The sequence below is a fragment of the Epinephelus moara genome, chromosome 22, assembly GCF_006386435.1.
Source record: "Epinephelus moara isolate mb chromosome 22, YSFRI_EMoa_1.0, whole genome shotgun sequence".
Classification (NCBI taxonomy): Eukaryota; Metazoa; Chordata; class Actinopteri; order Perciformes; family Serranidae; genus Epinephelus; species Epinephelus moara.
The window spans coordinates 14,997,407-15,007,765 of record NC_065527.1 but is presented as its reverse complement, the minus strand read 5'-3'; the positions used below and the strand labels follow the sequence as shown (position 1 = coordinate 15,007,765).

The 10,359-nt window shown below is 42.5% G+C and overlaps 2 protein-coding genes across 2 annotated transcripts; one reads left to right on the top strand and one right to left on the bottom strand.

Moving 5' to 3' along the window:
* Positions 1-59: 59 nt before the first annotated feature.
* On the bottom strand, positions 60-6,806 carry klhl7 (kelch-like family member 7). Its single transcript, XM_050034071.1, has 12 exons — positions 6,379-6,806; positions 6,145-6,247; positions 4,443-4,536; positions 4,127-4,251; positions 3,811-3,986; positions 3,361-3,535; positions 2,958-3,100; positions 2,512-2,752; positions 2,188-2,389; positions 1,858-1,955; positions 1,534-1,717; positions 60-1,422 (listed from the first exon to the last, which is right to left on the bottom strand). The coding sequence occupies exons 1-12, from the start codon at positions 6,505-6,507 to the stop codon at positions 1,254-1,256; spliced, it is 1,839 nt and encodes a 612-aa protein (XP_049890028.1). The 5' UTR covers positions 6,508-6,806; the 3' UTR covers positions 60-1,253.
* Positions 6,807-7,149: 343 nt separating this feature from the next.
* On the top strand, positions 7,150-9,929 carry si:ch73-345f18.3 (uncharacterized). Its single transcript, XM_050034072.1, has 4 exons — positions 7,150-7,330; positions 8,365-8,443; positions 8,635-8,856; positions 8,957-9,929. Exons 1-4 carry the CDS (start codon positions 7,274-7,276, stop codon positions 9,343-9,345), a joined length of 747 nt encoding a protein of 248 aa, XP_049890029.1. The 5' UTR covers positions 7,150-7,273; the 3' UTR covers positions 9,346-9,929.
* Positions 9,930-10,359: the final 430 nt, after the last annotated feature.

Here is a 10,359-nt window from a genome sequence, read left to right as displayed (position 1 = left end):
CACTCTTGCCACATTTTAGCAGATTTATGAGAGCTTTTATTAAAGTAACGCCACTGTAATTTATGCATGTTTTCAACCCAAAAGTTTTATTCAGTTAATGACAACACAAGATTTAAACAGTGAATGTATAGAGATGTCTTATTTTATCATCTCTGTGACCTGTGTGGCAGCTAATATCATCTTAATGAGCAATTCTTATATGATCGCAGATGCCTTCAAACTTATGAATTTGGTGCTCGAGTTTAATCATCTTTCTATAATAAAAAATATAAATCAAATTTATTTACATGGTTGTTTTTTTCCACTTATCACATTCTACTAGGTTTAAGTCATAAACACATATGGCAAGTAAGTTTTAAGTTACAGTGTGTTACCAAAGTACTCGTATTAAATATGTACACAACACAACCAAGATACAGCTTTTCATAAATGCAGTCTAACTTCAGTAAAGAGGTTATCCCTATGTTCCCAGGGTCCTGTTTCTCAGCATACACTAACATAGTGAACTTAGTAAGGGCTAGCTTCGCTGTTCAAATTGCAAAAGAATGAAGGGATGTGGACATTTCAAATGCAGTCTGAATTGTAAAAATCTGTTCTGCCCCTGTTGAGGTATCAACGTCTAAAATCAAGTCTGTCTGGCCCACAAATTTGAGGGTGTAGGTTTCAAGGAGTATGACATCAGTAGGCTGTAAGCTGTAGGAGGGTGATTTCAACATTTTGACGGAGGGAAACGTACACTGAACAAGTGAACCTCCCCTTAATGTGTTCTAATAACAGGATATTGAGCTGGAGAACATAGATACACAACCTGTCTACACTCTATAACAGTACAGACGTCACAAGCAACAAAAACATCACAAAATTCTTTAAAATAAGGACCAAGAAATTAAATTAAAAAAATCTCCACCTGTATTTATCAATCTCTTTTAGATTAAAAAAAAAACAGTCCAAGGATCCAACCTAAAAAGTCTCCTTGTTCCCTTAAATTTGAGGAACATTGCCCCACTGGCACTTTAAGGACTTTAAGGAACATAAGGACCTACAATTCTGGCACAGCTAAAAGTTAAAAAGAAATCTGCCTACTGGACATATTTAAATAACAATCAGTTTTCTGCCTAAATACACACGTGAATATTCACATTAGCTGTCAGGCCTTGCCCTCTGTCAGTCAGCTCCACATTCGACAAACGCACAAGTTGTCACAGCAGTCATCAAACGTCACAATTTAACATACACTGAATCCTCTTCTTGTACTATGAGGATGACGACGTCGAGGCAGACGAGGAGGCGGCGGCGGCTGCAGCGTGTGACTGAGAGTCTATGAGGTCCATGTCTTCGTCTTCGTTGACTCCGCATGTGTCGACCACGCAGATCAGGCAGCTGGTGACGGGAAACGCACGCACCTTGCTGCAGGTCACCCATCTGAACACAGAAGAAAACTGACTTAGAGGCAGAACTTCAGGTTTTAAACAAGCTATTTTAGATTTAGATTCAATGCCTATTTATTAATCGGTTTTATTGTACCGCACTGACCTGTCAGTATCCGTGTGGTACTCCAGGACGTGTCCGAGCCTGCCCACACCTTGAAACCCTGCCAGTACGTAGATGACCTCACCGACTGCTGCACACTTCACCGTTATGCCTCGCCATGGCATCGCCGCAGCGGCACGCCACTCATTACTGGCAATGTCATAGTACTCCACTGAGTCCAGTCCACCTAAAAAAGAAAACATCACACAAAAAAAGAATCATACAGAGGCCACATATGTTACAGTAGTAGAAATACAAAGGTATTATACCAGTGTAGCTCATCCGTCATCACTGTGGTGGTTATATTAATATCAGATTTTTTTGTACCTAGTGCCCCCTGCCCTCCCACAGCATAGATCCTGCTGTTGACCACCACCAGCCCATGGTTCTTCCTTGCTTCTCTCATCCCACACAGCTCTCTCCATCTGAGGGCAGAAAGACAGGAGAGACAGACGGACAAGGAAGGGATTAGGAAGAGTGTAACGGAGATAACTGTGCAACACAACATTGCATATGATTATTGTCAGGTTAAAAAACTTAGAAACTCCTGTTTTGAACTTTCCTGTGTCTTTGTGGAAACATTTCTATGACCTCTTGTTCTGATAAAAGCTTTTCAGAGCCCATTCAATAAGATAAAAAAAGGTTTGTGAGACTTACTGTTGAGTGTTAGGGTCATAAACCTCACAGTTGTTGAGGACCCTGCCTGACACATTATTGCCCACCGTGCCTCCACAGACGTATATGAGCCCGTTGGCCTCCACTGAGCCGTGGCTGCAGCGGGCCATCAGCATGCTGGTTTTCACCTGCCAAGACTCTGTTCTTGTGTCGTAGCATTCAAAAAGGTTGAGGGCAGAGCTGCCTGCAGACACACATACAGTACATAACACTGATTAAATGCTTTCACCCATGAAGCATCATCAAAGCCAACTGTCCCCAATCCCAAGGTCCCACGTTAACCCCTTCCACCTCCCTGTTGCTCACCCACTTCCGACCCCCCAGATGTGTAGATCTTGCCCTGGGCAGCGCAGGCAGCCAGGCTGTCACGAGGCGTGGGGGGGCCCAGCTTGGAGTACCAGCTGTCCTTCAGTACATTGTAGCAGTCCATGCGCTTGATGGGGAAGAGCTGTGAGCCGCCCAGGATGTAGACTACATTGTCCCAGAAGATGGCTGTGGCGTCCCGGCGCTTCTCAAAGGGACAGCGGATGTCTGTCCAGGTGGAGTCCTGCACGGAAAGCCAGACTGACACTTAAAGACTTGTTTGTTTATGCAATATCTAATCTGATTAATGTGAAACGCACTATTGAAATCACTGTGAAGCCAAAGAGGTCAAACACATTGTTTCAACTGAGGAGAGTTCTTTCGTTTCAAACCTTAATAATGAACAAGAGTATTTATCTATACAACATTTACTGACTTAAGCCCAGTACCTTGGGGTTGAAGTAGCGGCAGGACTGAGGCTGGGAGCCTCCGAACAGAGCGATGCGGTAGTCGTGCTTCTTGCGTCGCGGTCGGCTGCTTTCTCCCAGATCCTCCCGGTCCTCCAGGGACAGCAAGTGGTAGCGCATTCCACCTGGGACGAAAGCACAGAGTGTTTCATTTTTGTTTTTATGTGTGTGTGTGTGTGTGTGTGTGTGTGTGTGTGTGTGTGTGTGTGCTGATGTCAACCCAGGGCAAATATAATGTAACATTTTCCTAAACACAGCAGACAATGTCAACTATTCCATTATTACACCACCTTTTTGTGCTCCTTCATATGAATGTAATGCACTCAGTATTATGTGTGTACACTTTTAAATAATGGTTTGCGTGCATGTGTCTCTTCCCACTCACTAATGACCATCTTGAGACACTGTGGGTTGTCCTGGATGAGGGGCTCAGCCTGCACCGTCTTGGAGAGGAAGGTTTTGGAGACCAGAGGAAAGCGGACGCAACCCAACACCTCCACCATGTACTGCTGCCTGTTACACACATCGTACTTCAGCCAGCGCACTGCTGCGTCATAAATCTGCACACAAATGCAACAATGGGGGTTATTGTTTTTGTTCTGAGCTGATGAAAAACCATTTATTCGGCAATCCAAATACTTCTCATAATTTGCACGTAATACTTCACAAAACATTGTTAGGGACGTATTATTTTGCTACGCTCTCGAACCTAAGGGCCAAAATACCAACACTTAGTTTCTATGAATATTGCAGACATTTTTTTCTTTAGCCTTTTCTTAAAGATTCTAGCACAAAAGAAATGAAGCATATAGTCAAAGAACTTGTGCATGTGTACCTGGGCCTCAGCACGGACAGTGAGTTTGTCCTGGTGCAGCAGGTGTGTGAGCTGTGTGACATCCAGTTGTAGGAACTCGTCCAGTTTGTAGACTTCAGTGAAGTGGAGCTGGAAGAAGTCCTCTGCTGCTGCCTTTAGCTCAGGACAGTCCATGCAGTCTGCCAAGGAGGAAATACCTGCACAAAAGGAGCAGTCAGTCTAGTAAGTTACAGGATGTGGCAGGCATGACCCAAACACATACGTGGAGAGAGATAACTTAATGCTCCTAATTGTACAAACCAGGCACAGATGACGTTGATTGTATTTTTGATCTTACCAAGGCAGTTTGTTGCATCAATTTGTCCTTTGAGGAACTCAACGCACATCTTCTTGACAGGCTCAATCTGGTACTGGTTGGCTGCATCAAGCAACGACTGGACGTTACTGCTGTTCACAGAAATCCTGGCACACACACATACACACATACTTTATCATCAAAGAGGTGTTTCTGATGAAATTGGGTGAAAGTACTTTTTCTAACCAATTAAGCCACAGTCTCATTCAGTATGTATATTTTAAACTGTGCTGTAGGCCTCAGAACGACCACTCCTACCTGTCACTATTGATGCTGTACTTTTGGTCAAGAGTCTTACCGTGCTGTGTAGATAAATTCAATCAACAGCTCAATGATCTCAGGCTCGGCACTCCTGAGCTCCACCTCATGGGACATTGACTCCATCATTCTGGCTGGAGTTGAGGGAAAGGAGGTAGATATCATTATAAATAAAACATACAAGAAATGTTTTCCTTGCTATGCTTGAGAATAGTTTGGGGAGCACTGCGTAATTAGTAATTTGTGATTTGGTCTGTCATGATTTTGACTTACAAAATCATTAATCTTGCTATGCTGGACTACAAACATTTTGCTTTTGTGTTTGAAGCCATAATAAATCTTGTGTTGAGAAAAGTATCTTTTTCATTTAATTATCAAGACTTATAACTGATATTTTTAATATTTAGAGGTCCACTGTGTTTAGGATTTAGGGTCATCTATTGGAAGAAATTGTATACAACATTTATAACTGTGTTTTCATTCATTTATAATCACCTGAAAATAGGAATTGCTGTGTTTTCTGTTCATATCTACGTATGGAGCAGGTCCTCTCCATAGATTTATAGTAATAACTAAATACCGTATGATTTTTGTTCGCTTTTCTCAGCTCCAGGGAAGTTATACAAATATAAAACCTCCATGGATCAAAAATTCATGATAAAAAGAGTCATAATTGACCTTGTTTACATTTTGAGGTGTCCTGTCAACAGATTTACAGATGCCTCTTTTATAATGTTGGCCTAACGGGAAAATGCTTTTTGGGCTGCAGAGGATTTTTTGCTGCAATACCACAAGTAGCCACAAACATTTGGCTGCAAGGCTGAGCAGAGTTCCTGAGGGTCTGGTCCTCTCCCATGGAGTCCACCATGTTGTTTCTACAGTAGCTCAGGACGGACAAATTAAACACTGGCTCTAGATAAGACCATTCTTGTTTCTCAATGTGGACTGTATAACACAGATGGACGACATGACAGCTCTGTGAAAGTGAAGCCAAAACATCTTGATGGCCCCCTGGTGGCTAGCTGCAGCATAGATCATTAACCCTACCCCCTGCATGTCAGCAGATGGTACATGGGCCAAACTAAAAAAAAATCAAAGTACACATCAAATAAACTTTTCCCAAAGACAGTTTCTGTCATTTGGGTAATTTTTATTGCACTGTTTAAAGTTCAAGTGTTCATCTGTCTTATAAGTTTGGTTATAACTGTTATCTGATGCTATAAAAAGGGGTTTGACGTGATGATTGACAGCTGCGTGTTCCAATCGGTGTGCTTGTGATTACTGTTGCAGCAGGATCTCAATACTGCGAAGATCCCTTGCAAACTCTGGCTCCAAGTGGCGTCAACAACGCAAGATGGCAGCGGCTGTATCCAGGATATTCTGACTTCATTTTTGCACATATTCAGTCATTGCTCGACCATAATATCTCTTATGGGCTTGGCACATGGGAAAAGATTCAGTTCTGCCACCTCACCGCCAGATGCCACTACATCCTACACACTAGGCCTTAAATAATGATCAGAATATCTAAACACTAGACTGGGAGGTTTTCTTTATCTTCATATTCAACATTCACACGTCTCTGCATCCTTGACCTCCAGAAATATGATGTTCACCTAGAAATCACACTACTCCTAATGGCAGCAAAGACAATTTTCTCATTGCTGTGGTCCACCTGGACCCAATGTACTAAATACCAAGCGTGTCTGCCTGTGATTGTGCGTTTTTGTGTCCACACTTACTGGTAAACATGAGGCTGAAGAAGTGGCTTGCAGCAGCCAGCACTACTCTGTGGGCTGAGAAGTGTTTCCCCTGAACCACCAGGGTCACATCACAGAGAGTACCCTGAAGAAAACACACACACACACAAAGCATTACATGGACACACACTTACAGTATATGCTGCGTGTTAAACCCTGTTACACACATACACTCTTGTCCTCTTTTGTGTCTCTCTCATACACACACTTGCACACCTGTTTCCTCAGGTTGTTCATGACTCCCATGATGCTGGACAGCTGTCTGTACTCCTCTTTGGTGGCACACTTCCTCTCGCTCTTCTTCTTGGTGCTCGCCGCCTTCTCTGGAGAGGCCACCCCCGTCATGTTGGTCTGATTAATGTAATGTGTTCAGTTATGGCAACAACACTGTGACTGCCAGCAGTGTGCAGCTGCAGCAGCTGCGGTCTCTTTGTCGTTTAGCCGCGTACACTGTGCTTGCTAGCAGCAGCCAGCAGCTCGTTGTGTAATTAATAATTAAAAAGCCGCCAATTTGACGCGAGCTTCTTCTTAAAAACTCGTAGAGTGAAAGAAAATCATAACGATGAACTTGCTGTCATGTGAAATAGTGATAAAACGGGTTAGCGTAGTGGTATTTTGTGAGCTAGAGCTAGCTTGTGGCTGTGGGTTTCTTCTTCTACGGTTTAGCTTTGGTTGAAGATGCTCGCGTTCGCCCCCCACCGACAGATACGAGGAACTACACGTTAACATGCAGGATTGCGGAACTGAATCATCCTTTAAAACAGTTTGTAGATACACAGAATACATTTTGGTATTCAAAATAAACAAGCACACAATACTTAGGTTGTTTTTTCCTCTCGGTAAAGCAAATTTTTAATTTACAATACCCAAGGAGTTACAGCTAATGGCGCCAGCAGAGTTTTGTTTACCTCGCTGCAGCAGCTCACCTGTAGGCGCACCTGTCTGCCTGTCACGCGCATATCAGCACAGCAACTCAGAAAACATAACCAGGAAGAAAAGTTTTATTGGAGTCGCATGACGCTGACGTCATTTGGAATGTGCGGACGACAGATGCAATTGTCAGAAATAATTGACCCGAGAGCAAATCGACAGACCCCAGAGCTGCAGAAATATGCTCCGCTTTCTCTGCTGTTGCTGCTTCTCAGGTGAAAACTCCGCCAACGATGAGGTATGTGTTTGTTTATTGGCTTTTGTGTGCATGTTATTGCTTTGTATTCGAGTTCAGACGAGAAACTTGTCCAGTGCTTTGCCTCACTTAGATTTTTGGATGAACCTCTTTACTGCTAGTGTGATCTAAGAATGATCAGAGCTACATCCATGGCCGGATTATGAGACAATTGAACCCTGGGCAGAAATATGTAAAAGGCCCCACCACCTCCCCTACATAGGAGCAAGACACAGACTTTGTGGTGATGTAGTGTGTTTTTTTTATTTTAATTTGTGTCATTTTGTATCTCATTGTGATTATTTAGTGTGTCTTTTTTTATGATGACCACTTGGGTGTCAGCATCACACTCAGGCTTTTCTGAGTCAGAGCTTTGTTTTTGTTTGGGGGAGAAAACTGCCTGAGCCGTTGTCACCAGTTTTGTGTTACAAACCTCTTTTTGGCCGCTGAAACCTGACCTGTACGACAACCACATCTGCCCACAACAATTCCTTTGACAACTCCCTGGAGATAAACCACATCCCTACACTTTGCAGATCATTTGTGTCTCTTTGTGGTTATTTTTGATTTTTTCCTGGTCAGTATATGATCATTTGAGTGACATTTTGAAGTTGAAGTTAAGTAGTCCATCCACGACTACCCCCATTATAAAGATTTATGTATTTGAATTATGCTGTCACAGATAAAAAAAGTACCCCTGACAATATTTTCATTGTGTCTCACGAGAAAAGGAAAATTTCAGCTAAATCACGATCATTTTATAGTTTTGTCACAAAGTCCAGTGATACAATAAAACCTGCGACACAAGACACTTGAAATAAAAGTTTTTTGTTTGAAACATGAACACTTGGGAGGTGCAGTTTATGACTCAGTAGTCACATGTGTCCAGGTGAGCTTTATAACTGCTTTATTTCTTCTTCTTCTTCTTCTTCTTATGAATTTCCAGCAGCCTGCTTTATTTCTCTTCCTGAAAAGTGCCACTAAAAACAAACTCATTCTACATAAAGACAACAAACAACTCTGCTGTTCTGTTTCAGAGACAGCCTCTCCTGCACCCCACACCGTCTGACCTGAATGGAGCTGGCTCAGCCAGGCGGACCCGGTCAGCGCACAGTGGTACATCATTTCTCTAAATGTTCATGTGTCTTTTCTCTCAAACCTGTAGACTTCCATAAAGTTAAGGATGAATTTGAACTACATGTGTCTTTTCTCTCAAACCTGTAGACTTCCATAAAGTTAAGGATGAATTTGAACTACATGTGTCTTTTTGTGTGTGCCTGTTGTGTGATACTCTTTTTCCTCCTCAGATGCACACATTGTGAGGCGGATTGGCAAGCTGGTGATGAGGCGAGTGTGTGTGCCAGAGTTGGACCAGAGGTTTACTGACATGGCCGAGACCTTCAACGAACAGCACGAGCGCCATGAGGCTATGGTCAGACATATCAACAACCTGCGTCAGATCTACGGCTGTAACCGCAATGATACCTTGACTTTATCCGAATGTATGGGGAGGATCAGAGATCAGCATGGTAACTGGCACACTCAGGAAATGCAGTGGCAGGTTTTCTTGCTTCAATGTTCTGCTTCCTTTATTTCTCTGTTTCAATCTCCATCTCTCCCCTCTCTCAGATTCCAGGTACAGGGTCACGCTTAAGTTGAAGGGCTATGACTTCTCCCTCGATGTGGTTTCTGTGGATGAAAGTGAGGAGGAACCGCTGCCTCCGCATTTGCGATTGGCTCGGGATGAAGTGAAGGGAACCTCTGAGAGTGCCAAAGCCACAATCTCAAAGGGTGCCACGCTTCAAGAGATGACTGGCTGGCTGCTCCGTAGCAAGGATCAAATGGCTGAGCAAGTGAATGCGGCTGCAGCATCCTACCAGGAGCAGGGAAGACTGAATGAGAACCTGGAGGAGAACATGAAGGAAGTGAGGAGGGCGAAGGAGCTGTCGCTGGGATACAGACAACAGGCTGGGGAAGTCCTCACTGAGGCTGCAGAGATAGCAGGGGCTCATCTGTAGTTTTAGATACTTAATTTGAATCCACCAATTACAATACATGCATACAGGATTCGAATATTTACAGAGTTTATGCACACTCTTTGACAATTATGCACACCTTGAATGCCATGCATGCATTCAAATGTACCAAGTATACTCTCTACTTATTGCAGCCTGTCCTGTCATATCATGTTTGTTATATGAACACAAAGACTTGCAATGATGCCTGCCTTTTAAATGTTTTATCGAAATTTTAAGAAATGTAGCAGAGACTCACTTTAACACTTAAAATGTATTGTATATGTGAAGATTTCGTTTCTTCCTGGATGGGTGTAATCTTACCAGCTAACATTAGGGGGCACTGCAGACTCACTTTTCTATTCTAACAATTGCTCTTCATATCATATGCCTTTGGTCTGGTTCTCAGAAATTGCACTACATGGATGAAGATACCCTAAATTTCAGAATCATGTATCAAAAATAATAAATGTGTTACTTTCTTCTTTTTAAGAATTTTGTACCTGATTGGATGCTTACATTTTTGCAAATCTTTGATTGTTCTTTTGCTCACCAAATGTGTGAGCTTTCTATTGTGAACTGCACTGGATTACACTTTTTTTTTATTTATTTTTTTACAAGCCAATAGAGACAGGAAATAGTTTCCTATAGCAGCAGTGGGAATTGGACCAGATGTTTGTTGTAATTGTGTGTGTAGTGTCTTGTTATTGTAACATTTCGAGGGAGCAGATTTAGTGATTGTTATCTATAAAAGCCCATGCATTTATCAAGTGATTAAAAACCCAAGCTTTCCATCTGCTATTAACGTGAAAGCAAACAAACACATGGTCATATGCCATCTTGATAATTAATTTCGGAAAATCCATTGTTCCAGAGGTCATTGTCAAGTGGTCATGCATTATTAATGCGACGGAGACAGTTTTAGGATACTGCCTTCACCTTAAGCTTTATAGATTAATTTTGGCATTAAGAGTGCAGCATGTGGGGGTTAAAACCTGAGAATGAGTTCATATCTAA

Bases quoted from the DNA above. Each gene is read 5' to 3' on its own strand.
- si:ch73-345f18.3 (XM_050034072.1), top strand. From the start codon at position 7,274: ATGCTCCGCTTTCTCTGCTGTTGCTGCTTCTCAGGTGAAAACTCCGCC. The intron at 8,444-8,634 runs GTACATCATTTC...TTTCCTCCTCAG, and splicing joins GACCCGGTCAGCGCACAGTG to ATGCACACATTGTGAGGCGG. The intron at 8,857-8,956 runs GTAACTGGCACA...CCCCTCTCTCAG, and splicing joins GAGGATCAGAGATCAGCATG to ATTCCAGGTACAGGGTCACG.
- klhl7 (XM_050034071.1), bottom strand. From the start codon at position 6,507: ATGACGGGGGTGGCCTCTCCAGAGAAGGCGGCGAGCACCAAGAAGAAG. The intron at 6,248-6,378 runs GTGTGCAAGTGT...TGTTTTCTTCAG, and splicing joins TGAACAACCTGAGGAAACAG to GGTACTCTCTGTGATGTGAC. The intron at 4,252-4,442 runs GTAAGACTCTTG...TGTGTGTGCCAG, and splicing joins GAATTTATCTACACAGCACG to GATTTCTGTGAACAGCAGTA.